Genomic DNA, 23942 nt, shown 5'->3' on the forward strand with positions numbered 1-23942 from the left:
CAAAACCTATGTTATCATTAGAGAAAGGTATTCATGTTTCTAGAGAGTGGAAACATTTCCAGGTTGTGCCAGCTGGGAAAAATAAGGAGACAAAACAAGCATTGCTCAGAAAAAAATTAAAGGAACTTTTTCAATCAAAAGCACACCTTATTTGCTTGGAGAGCAGTAAACAATGGGATCAAGATGCTTTAACCAAATCCGTAGATAAGTCAACTGAGAAACATTTATCCAATATTTTCTACTGTTTACGATCTGGCACAAAGATGTAATCCATTCTCAGACATCGAAGCACAGGTAAATTTGCTAACTACGGTTGGAGTGGATGTGGCTTACATTCATGGAGATCCGCAATGAAAATAGTTGAATCCATTGCGAACGAAATCAAAACCATCATGTTTTCCAGGATTATTGCAAAGACTCTAAAGGTGTGCATAATAATCGATGAAGCCTAAACACTTTCAATGAAAGCAGTGCTGATAGTTTTTGTTAGAGTTGAGGATGCAGAATGCCCAGCAACCATTTGCGTTGAGCTTTTGGAATTAGAGAAACAAGATGTGGAAACCATATGTTCTGCAGCGATGGGAAGCTTGCGTAAAGTTGGGTTTACCACCAAATATCTCCAGAAGAATGTAATCGTTTTCTGCTCTGATGGTGCCAAAGTTATGCTTGGAAGAAAATCTGGAGTCAGCACCAGAATAGCTCAAGGCTTCCCAAACATCGTAATCTGGTACTACTTGAATCACCACCTCCAACTTGTGCTGGATGATGCAATAAGAGAAATAAAGCAACTCAACCACTTCAAGATCTTCCTTGATAAAATACACACCACCTTCCACAAATCCTGCAAGAGCCAGAATGACCTTTTCCAAATCTCTGAACAATTGGGCATTGAAATTGTGAAGATTGGCAGAGTTTTGGGACCAAGATGGGATGCCTGTAATTTAAGGGCAACCATAGCTGTGTGGCATGCTTATCCAGCATTACATCAGTTTTTTCTGGGCAATGAAAGATTCCCAGGCATGGCTTCCCGTTTTGAAAATCTAAATTTTTTGAAGGATTTGGCCCTCATGATAGATATTCTAAATGAGATTTCTCGCCTGTCAAATGCGTCTGCAGGGAAGAGGCACAGGTATCATCAAGGCCGAAAAGTCAGTATTGCGAACAATCAAAGCTTTTGAAGTGCTTAGACAGAGAAAGGGCACATATGAAAACAACATTGATGCAATGCTAAAAACACAAGCCTTCAAAAACATCAATTTAGCTCCAAATCGATGATTTGTTGCCCTTCCTTGTGACAAGAGTCTGTCAAGCATCATCACCAATTTGAACAAAAGGCCGATGGATTGCTACCATCTAAAAACAGGTAGCCAATTGCCAGCTGCAAACAAGTTACACTTTATCACATATTTGGAGCCAGATTACTGGAACATTGAAGATGTAGTCATTCCATGGGCTGAGGCAGAGGCAGCATTTTTTGAATTTGGTGAAATTTTTAATTACAAAATTAATTTGAATGACTACAGAGATTTTTTGGAAAATGTGCTAAAAAATCCAAACAATTACAAAATTCCTGACGGTATCAGAAAAGCTAAAGATATTGTCAGGACAATTGCTGTTAGTTCAGCAGAGGCGGAAAGGGGGTTTTCAAAAATGAACCCATGTTCAGAGCAAAGAACCCACCTAATTGTTCCAAACGTAAGTAATCTGATGGTGATAAGTGTTGTTGGCATGCCTGTTGAGAGATGGGACCCAATTCCTGCAATGAAAAAGGGGCTCAGAGCGCACCACCACACGGCTGATGATCCATGAATAAAGACCAAGAAAGCTGCAACTGAGGAGTCTGGAAGCCTAAGAACAATATGGAAATAACAACAACCAAAAAGGTGGTGAGGTGGTGGTGTGCAGAAGACTGGCAAGACAGTAATCTTCCCTCTGTAAGTAGCTGTCTTTATTGCTGGGTGTGCTGGGTTCATCCTTAATATAGTAAGTACAAGCGATTAAAGTCCTCCTTTCTGTGTCTCTTCTTTGTGCAGGTTATTGGAGCACGGTGGTAAGGTGGTGGTGCAGAAGACGGAGAAAGGGACAGTAATCTTCATTCTGCAAGTAGCTGTCTTTATTGTTTTGTGTGCTGGTTTCAACCTAATGCAGTGCATGCAATGAAAGAGTTCATTTCTGTGTCTCTTCTTTGTGCAGACCATTCATTGGAGTCAGTGATACTGAAGACTGGCAAGGACAGTCATCTTCTTTCTGTAAGTAGCTCTTTTATTGTTTTGTGTACTTATTTTAATCTTATTGTAGTTCATCCATTGGGGCAAAGAATTCAGTGACATTGTCTTGGCCACTCCCATCCGGTCACATTGGCGGCAAGCCACTCCCACCCAGTCAAATGGGCAGCAAGCCAATCCCACAAAGCAGGCCACACCTACAGAAGAGGTTCCAAAAATTTTTGAAACCCACCACTGCACAACATATATGGTCAGCCATGAACACGTGCACAGAAAGACCCAAAAGGAAACAAGATTCATTCAGAAGGAAGGTAGAAGAAATGTATCTGTGTAACTAGGTGACTAGCATAGAGGAGATTGTTTAGATGACTAGCAAAGGTGGCATCAATGGATGCATTTCCCACTTAGGTTTAATCTCTAGGCGGGCATAGGAGGGTCCCAAGTGTTACTGCTCAACAGGAGAACAAAGATAAGGAGAAGAACAAATTCCATTTTCTTTTCAGCTAGTAGATGAACAATGACAAGTGGGAGGAGATGCAGCAGGGTCAAGCTGCCTGCAGGGCCCCGAGGATATTTAATTTTGGATGGAACCTAAGTTTAAAGATTAGATAAATGTGTTCTTAGGATTCCTACTGTGTCCCTTAGCACAAAACAATTAACATCATATCCCCACTCTTTCTCTAGAATTAGCATACATCATAGGACAGTCTTTCTATCATGCCCCCTTTTCTGAATCATACCGTCCTTCATCGATGAAATCCACAGTGATTTGTTTGAGGACAAATATACAGAGCAGGGCCACAAATATGTGATGGATTGTGCGGAAATGTTCCATCTCCAGCAATGTGCTGTAAAAGAGAGACAAGTTGCCAGCAAGTAAATAATAGAAGTTGAGAGAAATGGAGAGCTGGGGATCATTGGACAAAACCTGGGAAACAAAGATTTTCATTTGGTGTTCTGTGCAAAAACCTGTAGTTTCACTTGGACAAAAGAAATAACATGCAAGTGGCTGGGGGGGGGGGTATTCAAGTGGCTGGGTGTGTGTGTTTCCATCTCTAAAGATATACAGGTAGTCCTCAACATATGACTGCAATTGAGCCCTTGGACCAAGCAGGAATCTCACTCCTGCTAGGAATACAAACAGCCTTATTCTAATGTGCTATTAATAACTCTATGGACTATCGTGGTAATTAACCTAATGCTTTCAAAAATAATCTATTTTGTTTCCCATCACCAGTATCTATTCTTTTTATGCTCTCCCGGCACCCACCAAAGACTCTCTGCATTGTGTGGCTATGGAGCATGCTCAGTCCTTATTGGGCTGTTTCAAACTCTTGTTCTTCGTCAACAGTGGAATATCAGTTTTATTTGCCCAAGGCCACGTTTGGAACCCGAGGCCTTAGAGAGCCGGCTACTTTGCACATTCTCCCTCTGACTAAGTCTTGTTCATACCATAGCCAGGCATACTTACTCAAACAAGGACCGTTGAGGGACAAAGACTTTCTTCTTCAGTAGCTGACCCTTCTCTCTGCAAGATAAGATTTCAAATCAGGTAATATTTAATATATTTCTCAAAACCCTTCTCACCACTGAAAAGTGGGGTAAAGGTAAGAGTCCCTGAGGATTTTACTCCACAGTCAGTGATGACTCTTGGAGGTGGTGCTCATCTCTGTTTCAAGGCCATTGAGCCAGCACTGCCTGATGACTCTATTTTCCCCATCCCTGTTCCAAAATTAATTACAAGGAACCACTTCCACCTGCTTTCCTGCTTTGTTGGGACAACACTCAATTGCTGCGGTCTGGAATGAGCTGCTTCTTCCAAGGTCTTGTCTAAGAGATCACTCAGCTGATTGTGTATCTCTTCTAGTACCTTCTCCTTCATTACCTACCAACAAAACAGAGGGAATTTAATGATGCCCAGGCCTGTCATAGATTCCTAGAATACATTTAGGTGATGGACACTGTCAGGGAATTGCACAGATGATGTCCAAATGGAGTCAGAGATTCTAACACTGAACTTTCAGTTTTATATAACTAAATATATTCACAGTAGGAACATCATGAGATAAATTGCAGAGAGCACACAGCAACTAAGCACAACTTTGATTGCCTCATGCAGTAGCCAGCTCTTCTCAACTAATTAGCTACAACTGTGTGTTCTTACTCAATGTCTGGTTGCTTCCCTTCTTTGATCTGTTACAGAAACTCCCTTGCCCAGAAAACCTAATAAACGTACAGGACCTAATCCTCTATGACAAGGATAGAGACCATGGGACTGTGAAGCCATAGAATTGACCATTTTCATCATTCTTGATTATTCATCATTTAGGGAGAATATTTATTTCTCTAGTACTATCTTCCACTTGCTTTTATTATTACCTATTGTAATATCTAATATTACCTCCAGGTGTCTCTTCCATTGGATGTGGGCATTAATTTTCTCCAGGTGTTCAGCTTCTGCTATAGAATTAGAAAGAGCTTCATTTTAAAAGCATGATTTCACATTGAGTGAATGGAGGAAGTCAGTTCATTGCTTGGATTAGACAGAAATCTTCCCATTGTACAGAGTTTTTTGTTCTAAATTACTATTCCAAATTTCAAGCCTTCGTTTCCTTACTCTTTACATTCTCTTTCCTTTGGGATGGATAAAACAGGTCCAAAACTATCTCTACCAGGCTTCTGAAGCATTTTATATAGCATATGGTTTTAATTCAGTTTTGTAGCCTTTTTAAGAAACAGATTTCCACACTATAGTAACCTCTTTTAACCAGCAGATTGGGAAGTCTGTGTTTATCCTATAATTTTACTTTGCTTAAGTACCAAGTAAAGCAGCATAAAACATTATATCATTTTAGTAGATATGGAGGAAGAAATATTGCCAGAACATCTGACAAATATTAGAGTGTAGTACAGATAGTCCTCAACTTACAACCATTCATTTAGTGACTGTTTGAAGTTACAATGGGACTGAAAAAAGTGACCTATGAACATTTTTCACACTTACAACCATTGCAGCATCCCCATGGGCATGGGATTAAAATTTGGGCATATAGTAACTGGCATGTATTTGCAGTGTACCAAGGTCATTAGATCCCCTTTTGCGACCCTCTGACAATGAAAGTCAATGGGGAAGACAGATTCACTTAACAACAGTGTTACGGTCTTGTGATGAAAATTCCCAAATGTTTTCTTTGTAACTAGTTAACTAAGATGTTCCTTGTTTCCTTCAACTAAATGCTTGCATTGTTTTGTCTTTGAAAGATGAACTTTAGCATTTCTGGACAAATATTAAATGCACACCAGTTCTTCATGCATAATTTCTGATCTTTTTTTGTCATAATTTTCCATATTATTTCTTACTGATGTGTGAATCAATCATTATCGGATGCTTTCCTCTCTGCCCCATTTCATAGGTTGCTGTCAAGCCCAAAACCAAGAATGAAATGCAGTGATTAATGTACATTTGATCATCTCCTGTTCCAGAATCCCTTCCATCCCTACATTTACTTTATGAATATCTGTATTAAGAAGATAATACAGATAGGTAACATACAGCATACACTATTCCTTTAACTACAAGTTCTACAGTCTTTTAGCAGGTGTTTAGAATGGCAGGAGATTCTTAGGATTGGACTCCAAAGCATGTGGTGGACACTACAAAGCTCTCTAGTAAAGTAATATAAGGTTTTTTGCTGAGATTCCCAAAATGCTAATTTCTGCATAGTAATACTTAATTCCAAGGCCTAATTGAAAATCCCCAGATAATTTATCCACAGCAGGGATATCCCCCAATTTGTGCGACAAAAGCCATTTTGGACAATAAAACGTGTTTTGTCCTCCTTTTCATTGTAAAAAAGTTGGTCACCTTAAAAATATATCACCCATGCTCCTTAAATGCCCCCTTACCATTGAGTAATTGTGTTTCCTCTTCTCCCCTGGTCTGCTCCTGAGAGCTTCTTTGCCTCACGGGTCCATTGCTCATTTCCTTTGGGTCCATGATGGTTCTGAAAGTAGAGTTTCTTAGGTTAATTTCCAGTCCAGCAGTCAGAGAACTAATTCACTGGGGCTGTGGGGGTGTGTGGGGAAGAAAGCCTTTGGTGTTAGAACTTTGCAGTTCCTTAATGCACCAATGGGGTAACTAGCGTCAGGTAGTGATAGCAAAGGTAGAGAGGGCTGACCTCCCTATCCCGTTTAGCAAATTATACATTTTCAGCTGAGAACGCCTTAGAGGTGTAAGAGAAAAGATTTTCATGTCGCAACACTATTACTTAGTGAAAGTTATGAAATCCTTTTCACAGCATTTGATGCAGGTTCCAATGCAAGCTGACATTGGAATATGTTAAGGGCAAACTTGTGGATAAATATAAGTGTAAAACAGAAAGCATTAATAGTGACAGGATTTCTGTTGCAGAGTCTGCTTTAAAGATGAAAAATAGGAATAAAAACAGTTACATGAAGCAAGAAACATGTGCATGCTTTGTGTTCAAGAAAAAGAGCCATTTAAAAGCAGTTTGCAGAATGTAAAAACAGATTAAATTTCAGAAGGCCAAAAGTGTGAAGGAATAAAGTGATTTTTCTTCAGATAGTTAGCATGCTTTTCGATCCAAACATTGCACCTCGTGTTTGCAAGCAAATATGTGTTGATTCAGGAACTACAAGTCACATGACAAATAACAGAAATTTCTTTATTCACCTTGAACAGAGTAAAAAGGGAAAAAAAATCACCACAACTAAAGGGCAAAAAATGGAATCAGAATGAATGAGATATGGTTTTTTTTACTGTCCTGTTTCCCAGTGTCACCAAAAAGATACATGTGAAAAATGTCCTGTATGTCCCTTTTTTTGAAATTTATCTTTTGTTGGTGAAGAAGCTCACAAAACAAGGTAAAGTAGAGACCTTCCAAGGGAATAGTTGTGCCATCAAAAAGAGAGTATATCTTACTTGCAAATGCCAAAATTACAAATGAACTGTATTAGCTGAACTGCAATCAGATGTTTAATACTGCCAAGGAGGAAAAACTTTCAAATTGCATTCACACATGGCACAGATGACTTGGGCACAGAAGTCCTGACATAATAAAGAAATTAATTGAGAACGACTATGCAAGTGGAATAAAAATTAGTCCATATGATCTCCTTAATCAAATTTGCATGGACTCCTCTTTGCAACTCATTGCTTATTGAGTCTCTCATGTAATTTTGATGCCCTTCTTCTGTTTCCTTGATCAGCTTATCTTTAATTGTCAGTGGTGTTACCAATGATGTTGCTAATAAAATTTCTCTCTTTAAATCCATAAATTCTTTTCTTTTTTCTTCTTCTGTATCTTGCCATCTGGGGTAGAGTTCCCCTCCATTTAATTCCTCTTTCCGTATTCCACTCTCCATTTCCAGACACAAATCAATCACCATAGATATCAGCGGATTTGATTTCTTTATGGTCATTTTTGTCTTTGTTTTTTAGGACTCTAACCTCCACTTTTTCCACTTGATAAACATCTCCAACTTCTTCATAATATTTTACTGTTAGATGCTCTCGATTTTCCAACTTCTTTTCCGTCCTCTCAAATGTCTTTGATAATTTCTGAATTTCAAACATTATCTTTTGCAAACTTAAAGCTTCTTTCTGTTGTTGTAGTTGTGCCATAATTTCCAGCTGACAAATACTGTTGCTCTGGCTTGAAGGATTTTTACAAGGTTAAACATAAATTCACAGTAGAATCTTCTTTTCACTTTCTCTGGTTAGAGATACAGTTCAAATGGACATCTGCGTAAACAATTCGTCCTTTGGTTCTTATGACTCTCTATAAACAAACTGTGAGACTTTGAATTGCCAAGCCAGACTGTTCAGTGAGGAAAGTGAAAGTGCTTCGTTCCCAATACACACGCCTCCAGCCTCCGAGCAGCAGCACTAACTTTCCCTCTGTTGTTAGAATTCTCTTTGTTTCCTTCTTTCTTTTCTTTTTATATTTCAAATTAAAAAAATCAAAATCAAATTCTTGAGTAAAATAGAGCAGAAAAAGAGAAAAACACACATAGTAATGAGGAAGGAGAATTTTAGTCCATAGGTTGCAAAAATAATAATAATAAAAAGATAGAAGAAGAAAACTTAATCCATTCATTTTAAAAGGCTTGCATAAATTCCATCCATAAAAATAGCATTTAAGAGCAAGATAACACACTGACCAAAACCATTCAAAGTTTAATTCCACCACTTATTTCTTCTGTTCTCAGATTTAAATTAATTTTAAGTTTTTTGTAGGCAGTCTCTTTTAAAATGGTAAAAATTCCTCATCAGCTGTAAAAACTTCCTCTTTCCATTTCCTTCTCTTTGGAGCTGTCCCAACTTCACCAGCCTAAGGGCTGTGATTTTATCGCCAGCTAGAAGAACTTCTCCTGGTGTCCCTGAGATCAGCAGGACGTATTCTTCCCATTCTCCGTCTCTGTGGGACACTTTAGGTCCAATTGGACCACCCAGTGATAAAAATTTTGGCAGCGATCTCAGAGTATTGAGATCGCATGTCCATCTCATGGCGACATTGGCTCCTCCTCCTTTGATTAAGGAGATTATTAGAGGACTGATACCACAAATGGCAAAAGACATGAGATTGTTTTGCTACTGGAAAGATGCAGGTTGATAGATGGAAGTGTATAATCTAAAACTAGTTAAATTTAGTGAAATTTAGTGACAATATACATGGTTAAAAAAACAACTGATAATGATAATAATGTATACATATGTATTGGTATGACAAGTAGTAATTGGATATGAATATTGAATGGTACCTATGAAAGGAAGATTAGAAATTATTTGGTTATATATAAAGGTTAATAAAAAATAACTAAGTTGAATTTAACTAAGTTTTGATTATTAGGGGGGGAAACGCGATGATAATGGATAGAGTTAAATGAAGGAGGGATAAGAATAACAATGTATATATATGTATGGGTACAACATAAGGAAATTGGATGTAAATTGTAAACAGTGATTTGGAAATGAGGATTAGAAATCGCGGCAGATGGCACAGGGTTGAGCAAGTGCCACAAAAGCCCTCATCGTCGCCGCGGTTCTCCTGTTTTCGCCAGCCGCTGAGCAAAGTGTACCTTTCTCTTCCGCTGCTGCTGCTATTACTGCTGCCGCTGCCATGGCCTCGGGGACTAGGCCTCTGCTAGGACACGTCTGTGTGTTGACCGGCGCCTCGCGGGGCATCGGGAAAGGCATCGTGCTGCAGCTGTCAGAAGCGGGTGCCACCGCGGTGGTGTGCGACTCTACTCGAGAGGAAGATGTGGCTGCGTTGTTCCAGGGTGTCCGACAGGAGCAAGCCAGCCGCCTGGATGTTTTGGTCAACAGCGCTTTCTCCGCGGTGACCACCCTCTCCAAAGAGATCGGTGTGCCGCTCTGGGAAACCAAGCCGTCCCTCTGGGACACAGTCAACAACGCCGGCCTGAGAGGCAACTATTTCTGCATGGTTCGTGATCCCGGCTCATGGTGCCCGCCGGGCGCGGTCTCATTGTCATCATCGTCTCGCCCGGTGGGCTGTGGTACATGTTCGACGTCCCGTACGGGGTGGGCAAAGGTGCCTGCGACCGCCTGGCGGCTGACTGTGGCATCGAGCTGCGCCCTTTCGGTGTGGCCTGCGTGTCCCTTTGGCCTGGGCTCGTTCAACACTGAACTGGTCATGGAACAAGCGGGGGATGTCGAGAAACTATTCAAGGACCTGCCGGGGCGGCTGGCCAACAAAGCAGAGTCTCCCGAAGTGAGTGGGAAATGCGTGGTGGCCTTGGCATCGGATCCGCACGTCATGAGGCACAGCGGCAAAGTGGTCCTCAGTCCAGATCTTGCTCGCTCCTATCGGTTTAAGGACGTGGATGGGCGAGACGTCTATAATTATATTTTGGTTCCGGAAATCCTTACCGAATTGATGCCCAAGCTGTCTTTCCTTTTCTGGTTCATTCCCCCCTTTATCACTTTCCCTAAGTGGGCCCTGGCTCTTTATTCCAGCAAGTTTGCTATTTACCCTCCCATTCAGCCGGCGGATTTTAAACCAGTTAAAAAAGACTGATTTGTGTGGGCCTTAGGAGCATGTTTGGCTACAAGATCAAGCTTTTGTGGGGGGAAAATGATTGTTTTGGTGGGTCCTTCTCAGACTGGTAAATTAAAAATCTGGAAGAGTGAGTTTTTGCAGGAAGCGGGTTTACCCTTCTAAAAACTCCTTTGAAGAATTGCTTGAGGATTTCCCTCTGAAATGAAAGCTTTAGGAGATCATTTCTTACTCTCTAAGATCTGCTTCAATGTTTTTGAGACAGCATTAGCTGCTAAGTTACTTAATATTTCTGTACTATCTAAAATGCAAGGTTTGGGGTTTATCTAAGAGTCATTTACATACTGGTACTTGAAAGTGATCCGAACTACTTGCAACTAAGAATAGTGTAGTTAAAAGATGTCAAGATATGGGGGGGGGGAATGCTTTTTTGTTTTGCTTTTAACAATGTTGGGTACATTTATATACCCTGCCAGAGCCTGTTTGTATCCCAGTCTTCGTTTCCATAAAAATAATTGTCAATATGAAATGCACATGATATTATGAAGCTTACTTAAAACAAAAATCAAAACTTAGGGGGAAAAGGGTTCCTCTCCTCCCTTCCATTCAGTTTTGTCAGATTCTTGGAGACTGAAGTCCCAAGGTAAAGCTTGGGGGAGGAAATTCTTTTATCTGTATCTTTTTCAGCCTTCAAAAGATTCCAAAATTCTGTTCATTCCAAAGTCAAATATTAGCAGAATTAGTCCTGATGAAAGAAAATCCCTTAAAGACAGTAGCTATATTAAGCCATACAGGGTACTCAAATCAGCAAATATTAGCAAATGTAATCAGAGCACTATCAGAACAAAGTTTACTAAAAACCATTATGAAACAGATAAGGGGGTAGAAAACAAGGTCCTGAATAAGGGGGAGGGGGGGAAACTCTCACTTTGCTCAGTTTGCTCTATCTGTATAATTCCCAAAGCAGCAAGTTTTTCTTGTAGTGAAGGACAAACTTGTTCTTTTCATAAATAAACCATTGTTTGTTCCTAAACAGTCTGAGGAAGCTGATGTGATCCTTCTCATAAAGTGTGTGCTTACTTGCTAAGTTTTGTATTCTGTTGAGAACACCTTGTGGTGGCCACAAATCAATAAAACTTTAAAAGCAAAAAAAAAAAAAAAAAGAAATTATTTGGTTATATATAAAGGTTAATAAAAAATAACTAAGTTGGATTTAACTAAGTTTTGATTATTAGAGGGGGAAACGCTATGATAATGGATAGAGTTAAATGAAGGAGGGATAATAATAACAATGTATATATATGTATGGGTACAACATAAGGAAATTGGATGTAAATTGTAAACAGTGATTTGGAAAGGAGGATTAGAAATTTTTGTTACTAAATATTATTGATGTTTACTCAGAATAGGCCATAAGGATATAGTGTTATTGGAGGATATTAGAAATAACAAATGAAATGCCAGTATGTGGTCAGGTTTTAAATCTTGGTACATTTTATGAAGGATGTTTAAACAATTATAGTCAAATGAAAATGGAGGTATGATGATGGTAATATGTATGAAAATATCTGATTTAAAATACTTGAGTTAATATGAATTTTGTGGCGACAGTGGAAGAGACACACGAAAGCTTTTTGTAACCAACTGATACACTTTCTACAGTATGTAAAGAAGGAGGATTCTTTATGTTGTGTTTGTTTTGAAAATTTAAAATAAAAAAAACTTTTATTAAAAAAAACTGTGGAATGGAAAAGCCCCAAATTTAAGCCATTAAACGTTTTTTGGAAGCAAAGCTTATGTGCACACCCCAAAAGAAAATCATACAAAATGGGATGCTTGTGCAAAGGAAAGTGTACTTGTGGGGTACAATGAATCTCAAAAGGGATACAGAATTCTACACCAAGACACAAACAAGGTACCCATCAGTAGAAGTGTAATTATTGATGAAACCTCAGTATGTTCATGAAGTAAGACAAATGCTTCAAACTGAGGGAAATTCCACATCAGTGTCACATGAACATAAGAAACAAAATGAAACAGAAATAGAAATTAATGCAGACTATCCAAATGGTGTAAAAGAAGAAACAGTCCACAAAAGATTTCAATCAGGATGTCCACCAGAAGCAATAAAGGCATCCTAGCCGAACGTCTCTCCTAAGCTGCTCACATAGTTGAATGTTGCATAGAAATACACATTCCAATAATGAATTCCAACACCCCCACTCAACCAGTATTCATTATAGTACTCCCATTTAGGATCTTAGTTCTACAAATCTGTTTCTTATCGTTTCCCCCCCTGTTTCTTCTTGTCATCCTATCTGTCTGCAGAGCTGGCACTGCTGCTGTGGCTCCAGCCTTGGCTCTCCAAAGGGCTGGCACTGGAGCTACTGGGGCTCAGGCTCTGGCTCTGCTCTAACTGGGCTGGGGATCAGGGCAGCAGTTGCAGCCTCTTTTGGCTTTTCCTTCCCATCTCTGGGTTTTAATGCTACATGAGCAACATATGACAGGCATTTGACTGGGATGTCTGTTATGTGGGGGGGGGAAATTAAGAGGCTTTCATGACAAGGGTTCTATGGGGGTCTCTTATTCTCTAGGGGTACCATAGGTGGTGCTGGTCTGGATTCCTGGTAAGGTGTACATGTCACGACCCATTCAGTTATGTCCCTATCCATATTTGGCCACCACACATAGCTCCTGATCAGTGCCTTCATTTGGACAATGCCAGGGTGCCCCACGTGCCTTGCCTCTAGCACTTGTTTCCTTAGTTTATAGGGTACAACCACTTGATCCCACCACAATAGACATTCCTTTGGGCTGACAATTCATGTTGTTGCACCAGAAATGGTTTTAAATCACCCCCCACAGGTCCCTCAGGCCACCCTCTCCACACTCAGTTTAGGACTTTGTCTTTTGCTGAATGTCCCGCTAGTTCCAGCCAATGTGACAGGGCTGGATGCAAAGTCCTCAATTAGTAGTATGGGTGTAATGGGGGCAGAATCCTCTACAAAATCCAGGAGTGGGCACTGGCGGAGGATGTTGATGTGACCTATGGCTTGGATCTGCCGTTGTATTAGTCTGTAATTATATGCTGCCATAAAAGTGGTCCATTTAATCATTCATAGGGCTAAAATATTTGGGGTGGGATGCTCCTCTGCAAGAATGCCTAGCAGCGGTTTTTGGTCCGTAATTAGTTCATAGTCTCTCCTGTATAAGTATTTGTGAAAATGCTTGACCCCTGCCACTGCAGCCAGTGCCTCCTTGTCCAGTTGACTATAGTTTTGTTCTGCTGTCAATTGTGTTTTTGAGTAGAATGCAATTGGGGCCTGGGTCCCATTTGGCATCCAGTGCTGAGAACACACCTGACACCAAATGGGGAGGCGTCACAAGTTAAGATGTGGGGCAGAGTCTCATTATATTGTACAAGGACGCTCAAGGATCACAACAGTTTCTTAACTGCTGAGAAAGCAGAGGCTTCCTTCTGTCCCCAAGTCCAACTTGCCTTCCTGTCTAGCAACTGGTGTAGTGGCTCAGCTACTGTTGTCTTATGTGGCAAAAAAAAAAAAGACTATAAAAAGTTTAACAGGCCTAGAAATGCCTGCAGTTCTGTCTGATTCTTTGGTGTGGGGGCTTTGCTTTTGGTTGAGTTTATTCCCGAGCCATGAATTAAATATCCCAGAAACTCGAGTTGTGTCACGGCTATCTGGCATTTATCTTTTTAAACATTAAGTCCGGCTTTTTGGAACTGGCTCAGGACTCTGTTTAACCATTGGATGTGCTCTTCTTTGTTGTCCGTGGACACAAGGACATTGTCAAAGTAAGGCACCACCACCAGAATCCCCTGTTGGAGGCATTCGATTAGGCTTTGAAAAAGTCCTGGGGCCATGCTTACTGCAAATTGCAGGCAGCGGCATCTAAATGTCCCTCTGTGTGTTACAATAGTTTGTGCCTCTGCAGTGGCATCGTCCAACAGTAGTTGCTGGTATGCTTGAGCTAAATCGAATTTTGCAAAAGTTTTGCCCTTGCCTAAGGAATGCAATAAATGCTGTATGGCTGGCACAGGGTAGGCACATTATTGTAATGCCTTTTTGTTTCTACATTTATAGTCCATGCAGATGTGGAGTGAGCTGTCTAGTTTAATCAATGTAAAAATTGGGTTTTCCCATTTTGTGTGATCAACTGGCTCTAAAACCCTGTGGGCAATTAGTTTGTCTAATTGATTATCTATTTTAGGCCAGAGAGCAAAAGGGACCCTCCGAGGTTTCATTCAAATGGGGGCGATTTTGAAATCTAGGTTGAAAGAGATGGGTCTCCATGTACTTGCCCATACTCCTGTTAAAAACACCAGAAAATTCCTTAATCAGCTCCTCGATGCTGTTATCTTTATCACAGATGCCAGTCACTTCTAAACCCACAGATTTGAACCATTGCAGCCGAAGCAGGCTAGGCAGGTCATCGTTCACCAGGGTCAGCAACAAGGGCTCAACAAAATCTTGGAATTTGACTTGGAAGGATCTGCTCCTTATTATAGGGACGTGATTCCCTTGAAAGTCCTTTAAAAGTACCTTCTGAGACTTCAATTGTTTCTTTGCTAGCTCCGGAACTGCCTTTTTTATAGTTTTCCAGGACACAATGGTCATGTAGGACCACGTGTGCACCTCCATGTCACAGGGAGACCCCTTGATTTAGACCATGACATGGATTTTCTTTAAACAGTGTGTGTTGGAGTGCTCTATGATCGTATGGTGTGTTTCTCTTGGTTCTGCAGCTCGGTTTTCATTTCTCTTATGCTTTGGTGTTCTTCGAAATCCTATCATGGCTGCCGGCTGCCATTGGGGGTATAGGGAAGATTGGTTGGTGTGTCAAACCCTTCCTATGTGCTCCTTCTGCTCGCATCTTTGCCAAAGGCCGTCCTTGAATCTGCAAGCTGCTCTGGGGTGATTTCCCCCACATCTGGCACAAAAAGGCAGTCTTTCTCCTGTCTTCGGGTTTCCCTTCTTTCTCTCGGCATGCAGGCAATGGATTTCATCATTCTCATCAATTGATTCTTCTTGCGCCGTGCTCTCTTAATCACGGTGGTCACTCTTTGTGGGGGATGTGTGTCCCATGCTTTCTGGATTGTCACTGCGGATTTATCTGAGGCTTTGGTTGCTCTTACTTCCTCTAGCACCTCCTTAAATGTGAGATTAGGCTTTGCTAGTAATCTTCTCTGCAGATTGAAGTCCCTCAGTATCAAAACAAGACTATCTTGCATCGCTTCATCTATGTCTCTGAACTCGCAATGAGTTGTGGCTTTTCATAGTGTGGCAATGCATTTATTGATTAATCATCTCATCTTCCTCTTGGCAACTGCGGTGAAATTTGTACTTTTTCACCGTCGTTGATGGTATGGGTGCAGAGTATACTCAGAGCGTATCCTGGACTGTTGTCCGTGGTACCGTCTGCACGTTGGCTGGTTCGGATAACGCTTGGGCCAAATCGAAAACTTCTGGTCTGCAGTAGCTTAGGAAATACACTCTCTTCCTATTGTCCGATAGACGTGATGAGTCATTTGTTTCCATAAACCAATTGAATTGTAGCATATACGTACAATTTCCAATTTTCCATAGCTGGGTTGAATGGAGCTGGTGGGGTATGCATGGTCATCTTGAGCGGCTGATACAGATTATTGATTTTGCTGCGATGATGGCTTGTGCCGCATGGATAACCAGCTCAGTTCAGCTCCTGTGTCCTTTGTTCTCTTCGCATCCCATCCTTGCCGCAAGTGTTATATGGGGGTTGAATGAAGAAGCAGGACTTTGTATAGTGACTACAACTCTTTATTATCAATTTTGGTATACTCTGTCTGCTGGCTGTCCGACAGCTCCCTCTCTTAAAGTGAGCAGTCAGACCGCCTAACCAATGAGGTTGTTCCATTTTGCCGCTTGTAGTGTGAACCAATGATTTTAAATTTTAAATAACTGTTTCCCTGCCTGGAAAGACAGACCTGAGTGAAGCCTATGTCCCAGGCTTCATTCCTAATTAGCATATTGAACAATGTCTTCATTGTTTCTGGTGGGATTTCCTGACTGAAACTTTGTGATCCGTTTTCTTCTTTTATAACTTGAATAGTCATTCTCAGTTAATTTATTTATTATGGCAGGACTTCTGTGCCTAAGTCATCTGTGCCATGTGTGAATGCAGTTTGAATATCCCCCCCCCTGACAGTATTAACCACCTGATTGCAGTTCAGCTGATACAATTCACCTGAAATTTTAGCCCTTGCAAGTAGTGTTTAAAAGCAAATCATCCATCATCATCTATCAAATGTAGATAACTGCCCAGCTCAATTCTTATGACTCTGGCAGATCACTATATGACACAGAAAAGCTTTAAGCAACATTACAGCATAAAGATACAATGATCACTGCTATTAAAAGCCACCAAGAGATCCCGGAGGACCATCTGCCAGAGAATCCTCAAGAAATGCAATCACACTCGAGTCTCAGTAATGTAACCTGGCCTGAAATCTTACTGAAAAGATCTAGGTAAGGTCTGGGGATTTTTGAAGCTGTGGGCCTAGGTACAACTCAACATTCTCCTCTCAGAACAAAAGGTTTGAGGTCAGAGAGGAATTCTCAAGTTCTGTGGAATCGAGTAACTGTTTCTTAAGGAAAGAGGACCACTACTTCTTCCAAAGCAGGCAGAATCATCTCTTCTCCCAAAGAAGCATTCACAGCTCAGGATCCAACCACATATCATTTCCTATGGGGTCTTGTGCATATCATTTACTTGGCTTTAATGTAGAAGTAGATTGCCATGGATTTGTTCCTGAACGATTTTTCAACTTCCCAGACTACTCTACAGATTTGCAATTCCCTGGATGTCTCCACATACTAACCTGGTCTGATTCAGCTTAGCTTCCCAGTTCAGACAAGGCTGTCCAGGACTGCTACCATCTCCCATCTCCTCCACCAATTGCAGGAGTGAGAGCGGCAGTGCTCAGTTTTTCTTTTGCTCTTTATAGATTGTGTTCATTATGTTAAAAGTTAACTTAGTTCTGTTTGTGTTGATTTCCATGCTCCAGATAAAGAGAGAGATTGTGACCTGGAAAGAGGGAACTTCATCCCTGGCTACTACAAACAGTTAAGAAGGAATCTCACACTATATGCATTTTATTCCAGTTATTCTTAATATTAGGTGTTCAGATATTGTTCTGTCATTTCCAGCCAAAATAAGCAATGGTGAGTGGTGATGGCAGCCATCAGGTGATTCATGATTGGAAGCCACCATGTTTCTTCTATCTACATAAACTTATATCTAATTACATAATTACATATATTTATGTCTAATTTTATAATAATTTGTTAATTATAATAAATAGAAATGATGGAATGCCGTGTACACAGTCAAATACTGTCTGCAGACAATGCTTCAGCCTCTGCAGTGAAGTGAAATATGTCATTTTCATGTTACATTAAGAGAAACAAACAATTGAAGATTGTGACCAAAAGTTTTGATTTTTTAAAATACTGTACTGTAGGAGCAACTTGTTTCTTCTTGGATGAGAAACATGGCATGATGAGCAGACAAACAGATCACAAAGGTTTCAACCAGGATATCAACCAGAAGCTGAAGTCTAGTTATACTATGTCCATAGAATTTTGCTGGTCTACTAAGTTATTCACTTTGTCAAAGAATAAAATAAGATTGGTTTGGCATATTCTGTTTTTATTTCCAAATATAGTTTCAAAAATCATTCACACAATACAGTAGGCAAAGAATGGATACTGCTGGTGGTAATTCAGATTCCCTTCCTTTACTGCTGGAGATAAAATGTTGAATGAAAGTCTAAAGGTAGAAAATATTAGCAGTACTTCTGATATTTTTGAATTCTAACTTCCATTATTCCTCATCAAGGGACCTGCTGGGAGCTGGATTTCACTTGTATCTAGAAAGCTGACTGCTGATATAAATGCAACAGAGTTTGGATTAAAGCAGGAACCTACATTTTAGGACAAAGCTCTCATGTTTTCTTTTAAGTAGGTTAAGAAAGAAAGTTAGTTTTGTAAGTCCAGGAGGCAATCAAAGATTGTCATTTTTTTTATTGCAAAAGTTTTATACAAACAGATTTTTCCCCTTTTTACCCCCCCTCCATATAATGTAAATCACATACAAATACTATGTCCCCTCCCTCCCCCCAACTTAAATTTTTTTTCATTCAAATATTGTACCAAATACTGTACCCCTTCCACTCCCCCCATCTTAAGGTAAATTACTCATTCAGATATTGTACCCCTCACCACCCAATCATAATATAAGTTACTCTTAGAGTAGCAATAGCCCATTAATCCCATCTTCTAAAGCAGTTAAACATATATAGATCATGATATAAATTTCTCTTAAAGTAACAATTAATTTCATTAATCCCATCTTCTAGGTTAATTATACATATATATTACCCCACCCTCCACCCTAACCCTCCCCCACCTCCCACTCAACCCCCCCCCCTGACTTCCGCCATACACCACTCTAACAATTCCAAGCATCCCATGTATTATTTACTCTGATCATCTATCAGTCTAAACATTCTTAACTAAAGGCTGCATAGTACTTCCTAGTCTGAGATTTATTCTGTATGTAATCAATCCATTTTACCCATTCCTGTGTATACTTCTCCTGCTTCTGGCCTTTTAAAAAGGCTGAAATTTTTGCCATTTCAGCAAACCCCGCCACTTTCTGAATCCATTGATCAATTGTCGGTAAAAAATCTTTTTTCCAATGTTGCGCAATCAACAACCTAGCTGCTGTAACCATGTACAAAACCAATTTTGTTTCCCCTTTAGTAAAGTCCTTAGTTATGCCCAGTAAGAACGTTTGCGGAATAAATTGTATTCTTTTCTTAAGTACATTTTGCATAACCCACCATATTTTTATCCCAAAAGCTTTAACCTTATTGCAAGTCCACCATACATGGAAAAAAGTAGCATCTAGGCACCCGCATCTCCAACATTTTGGTTGAACATTTGGGTACATACATGATAATTTTTTAGGATCTAAATACCATCTGTAAAACATTTTATAAAAGTTCTCCCTTAAATTCTGTGACTGTGTAAATTTAACATTCTGAACCCATATTTTTTCCCATGTGTCCAACATAACCACTTCACCAAAATTCTGAGCCCATTTAATCATACAGTCCTTAACCAATTCACTTTCTGAATCTCTTTCTAACAGTACATTATATATTCTTTTAACCTGTTTTGGGCCAGTCTCTTTTATCTGCTTAATCAGTTCTACTTCTTTATCCATAAAACCGACCCTGCGATCTTCTTCCCATCTCTTCTGTAGCTGTATATAATGTAACCAATGTAAAGTAATTCCTTCTTCCAACAGTTGTTCCAGAGTTTTTAACTTCCATTCGTCCCCATCAGCAATAAGCACGTCTTTGTATAAACACCCCCCGAGTGACTTAGTATTCGTAATCCACATGGTGTCTGCAAGATCCAACCAAAGCGGTATTTTATAATCCCAATTGGGCCGGTGCTTCTTCCATATTCTCATCAGGGCACTTCGGAGAACATGATTGTTAAACACTTTATCCACCCTATCTTCATAAAAAAGATATGCATGCCATTTGATTTAGTCTAAACCCAGACACCATGCCAAATTCTGCTATAATATTTTTCATCTGGATTATTGAGTTCAAAGGATGTGAGAGGGTAAGAACCAGATCATCGGCAAATGCTCTAGTTCTATATTCCTTTTGCCTGATAGCTATGCCATCTAAGGATTTTGAGTCCCGAATTGCATTCAACAAGACTTCCAAAGTTAAAATAAATAACAATGGAGATAATGGGCAACCTTGTCTTGTACCTTTTTGTATCTTGAAAGTTGTTGACAAATTTCTATTAATAATAAGTTGTGCATTTTGTTGCTGATAGATTGCTCCAATCGCCTGCCGAAATCGTGGTCCCATATCCATCTTTTCCAAAGTCTTGGTTAGAAAATTCCAATTCACTCGATTGAAGGCATTCTCTGCATCCAAGAAGACCAGCACTGCGGAGATCTGCTTATTCTTATCAAGATAGTCAATTAAATCTATGAGTTGCCTTACATTCTCCTTCATGTGTCTGCCTTCAATAAATCCTGCTTGATCATGATGTATAACCTCTTGGATAACCGGCATCAATCTGTTGGCTAGTACCTTAGCAAATATTTTATAATCTGTGTTCAGAAGAGATATCGGTCTGTAATCCTCTGGTTTCTTAGGGCCCTCTTTGTCTTTGGGTATCAATGATATAAAAGCCGCTTTCCACGAGGAGGGTATTTTACCTCCTTGTTGTATATTACAAAATAGTTGTGTAAGATATTCAATCAATTCCGGTTGTAAAGTTTTATAATACATTGCAGTCAAGCCATCAGTCCCTGGAGCCTTAGCTAATTTAAGTTGATTTATAGCTAAAGTAATCTCATCAGCAGTTATCAGACGTTCCAAATTTGCCTTTTGAAGCACGGGTATTTTAGTAACCCTTTTTCCTTCCAAAAATTCATCTACTGACTTGTTCTGTATATTATCCTGTACATATAACTTAGCATAATAGTCCACAAATGATTTTTTAATCAAATCTTGTTGATATACCGTTTTCCCTCCATACTCAATTCTATCAATAATTCTGTCATTCGTATTCTTTCTCAAGGTATAAGCCAACCACCTACCAGGTTTATTAGCATTAGCAAAAGTATTATGTTTAGCAAATTGTAGGTTGGTTGCTGTTTGTTCTGCTATAAGCATTTGAAATTGATCTTTCAACAACTTTATCGCCATCTGGAGCGCCTCATTTTTCGGGGTTGCTATAAGTAACTGTTCCTTATTTTTTATTTCATCTTCCAGTTCCATTCTCCTTTTCTGTCTAATTTGTTTATGTTTGAAATTCATATGTATCAGGACCCCACGCATGTAAGCTTTACTTGCATCCCAAACTGTTTCAATGGGAGTACCCTTATTCATATTAAAACTGAAAAATTCCTTCATGTGTTTTTTAAGTTCATCAACATTTTTTTCATATCTAAATAAATTTTCATTTACTCTCCAAGACCTTCTTGGCCTCTTCCCTAACTCAATTTCTAACCACACCGGGCTATGGTCAGATAGTGTCCTGGAGAATATCTTCATTTTCTTAGCTTTAGGAAGTAAATCCGGTGTTAACAAAAAAAAATCAATCCTTGAAAAGGATTTATGTCTATCTGAGTAGAAAGAAAAGTCCATCTCATTTGGATGTTGTGTCCTCCAAATATCTTTTAATTTCAAGTCATCTTGTAAGTCAAAAAAGCCTTTGGTAATTTGGTAGTGGGTTTAGTCGATGTTCTCTTACCTATCTTTGGAGAGATCACTCCATTCCAGTCTCCCATAATTAAAATACTCTTAAAATTCCAATCTAAGATTTTTAAATGGAGCATCTTATAAAAACTTTCTTGTTGTTGGTTAGGTGCGTAAATTCCTACAACCATAATAGCACCAAAGTCTGTATTAAGTTCAATTGCTATATATCTACCACTGTCATCTGCCTCTATAACCTTGGTTGGGAATCTTTTGTTTATATATATCGCCACTCCATTTTTCTTTACCAAATTAGAGGCAGCATACAATGTTCCCAATTTTAAATTCACTAAGTACTTCTGGTCTTGCAGCCTAATATGTGTCTGTTGAAGACAAACAACATCATTATTAAATTGCTTCAAATAATAAAATATTTTTTCCTTTTTTGTGGGGAGTTCAGTCCATTCACATTCCAAGATAATAACTTAAGCATCTTTGGGTCTGATCTGGAGCGTTGAAAGCATTTGCTGAAGATCTCTCTCCACAAGACTAATCTTTGAGCCTGCTCTTACTCCCATGGCTCCAATTTGCTTCTTAGCTTCTTTCTTAACACATTGTGTTTGGGGGTCCCTCTGCTTGTGAGATTCTAGCATTTGTCTAGTCGTGGATCTAGTAACACGTTGTTCCACAGGCTTAAGAAGCGGCATTTCAATGAGGGTCTTAGACGGTTCTTCTTCCAAGAAGGAGCTCAACAGAGATCCAGAGGGGTCCACACATGATCCACCTACAGCACCCTGAACTTCCTTCTCTTTTTGCGTCTGCTTTCTTTGTTGTTCTGACTCTTTTTCAAACAGCCTCTGCTCTAAGACATCCAAATCTGCTGGTGTTGGTGTAGATGTACGTGGGGGCGTTGCATTTTCCTTGAGTATTTCATAATAAAAGTCTCTGGCTTTATCTATTGTGTTCAAACGATATCTTACCCCTTGATATCTGAATATAACTCCAATTGGAACATCCCACCTATATTGTATCTCTCTCTTCTTCAACTCAGCTACCAAAAATCCAAAATCCCTTCAGAACTTTAACATCGGTGGTGGGAGCTCCTTAAAAACACCAATCATATTCCCATCTATTTGAAGGGCAGAGTAAAAAGACTTCTGCAAGATGTCATTTCTAAAATTTCTCTCAGTAAAGTATATCACAACATCTCTTGGTAGTTGCCTTTGTAGTGCTATGCGTGAATTTACTCTGTAGGTTTTATCAATCTTAGCTGAAATCTCACGGGGGTCATCCACTTTTAATAACGTAGCCAGGGCATCTGCACAAACTTTTCTTAAGTCCTCTCTAGGATTTTCTCTTAAGCCCCTAAGTCTGATAGCGAACTCCATAGATCTAATTGTATCATAGTAATCTCATTATCCATCCTTTGCATATTCCCCCTCCATTTCCACAAACTTCAAATCCGTTTCTTTCTATTTGGTTTCCAGATCCACGACTAATTTCTCCACCTTGCTATCCACATTGAGAACCACTTCTGACAATCCGGTCGCTATAGCTTGCATATTTTTATCAATCTGGTCAGATCTTTTTATAGTGTCCTGGACCATTTGTTTAACCTCTTTAATTTCTTTGCCTATAAAATCCATCAAATCTTTGCCTATAAAATCCTTCAAGTCCTGGAGGTTCATTGTAGCGGCTGGGGGAACCACCCCTTGTTCCGTTGCCATATTTAACAGAAAAAGGGAGGACACTTCTTCCCAACTTTCTCACAAAATACTCTTCCAAGTAGGTCAGGTTATATAAACTGACTTAGGAGTTGTTAATAGTTATTTCAGCCGTTCCGCCTTTACTGCTTTTCCAGCCCCGGCTGTCAGCAAACGATTAGCTTTCGTTTTCTTTAGGTTTTCAACTATAAATTAACGCCATTTTGAATCCTTTGTTCTAAGCCCACGCCTTCCAGATTTAGCAATAGCGTTCTTTTAAAAAACTTTCAAACTTAAAACTTAAAATACTTGCAAATGTTTTCCTTCTTGGGTTGCTCGGTGTTAAAAGCTGTTCCCGACGTCTTGCTCCACTAAATCAGCGGAGGATCTCAAAAGACCGGAGCGTACAACAGCTGCAAAGGGGGGCTCTCCTTGCCCGCACCCCAAAGGCTATAAATCCTTCTGGGGGGCTACACAAGTGGCTCTACCCGACAGCTGTATCTCTCCCTCCTAAATTTAGGAGTGTCCGAGGCGTTAACGATCTTAAAAAAACACCTCCACAGTCTATTGATTCGACAAGCTCAGAAAAAGCCTGCCCGCGACGTTCGTGAAACAACTGGAAGCCCAAAGATTGTCATTTATACGTTTTCTTTAGCCCCCTTTGCCTGGATTTTGAGCA

General features: G+C 39.8%; 1 protein-coding gene and 1 pseudogene across 5 annotated transcripts in view; one reads left to right on the forward strand and one right to left on the reverse strand.

Annotated features, from left to right (window-relative positions):
• The window catches only part of LOC309383246 (dehydrogenase/reductase SDR family member 1-like), a 182030-nt pseudogene extending 170599 nt beyond the window's left edge, over positions 1–11431 (forward strand). Inside the window, exon 2 of the transcript in view lies at positions 9455–11431. The product of the transcript in view is annotated as a dehydrogenase/reductase SDR family member 1-like (transcript). The remainder of the gene's footprint in view (positions 1–9454) is intronic.
• The window catches only part of LOC309383241 (sterol O-acyltransferase 2-like), a 126069-nt gene that overhangs the window by 33751 nt on the left and 68376 nt on the right, over positions 1–23942 (reverse strand). For 3 of the 4 annotated variants that reach the window (XM_081935533.1, XM_081935532.1, XM_081935530.1), the window contains 3 exons: positions 3983–4095; positions 3697–3753; positions 2966–3073 (listed from right to left, as the gene is read on the reverse strand). In XM_081935533.1, the coding sequence (XP_081791659.1) occupies positions 2966–3073; positions 3697–3753; positions 3983–4095 (278 nt within the window). Of the gene's footprint in view, positions 1–2965; positions 3074–3696; positions 3754–3982; positions 4111–4626; positions 4686–6131; positions 6230–17141; positions 17272–23942 lie in introns of those variants that run through there. The other variant, XM_081935531.1, reaches the window with a different exon arrangement.

Source organism: Natrix helvetica, assembly GCF_964273705.1.
Source record: "Natrix helvetica genome assembly, chromosome: 1".
Taxonomy (NCBI): Eukaryota; Metazoa; Chordata; class Lepidosauria; order Squamata; family Natricidae; genus Natrix; species Natrix helvetica.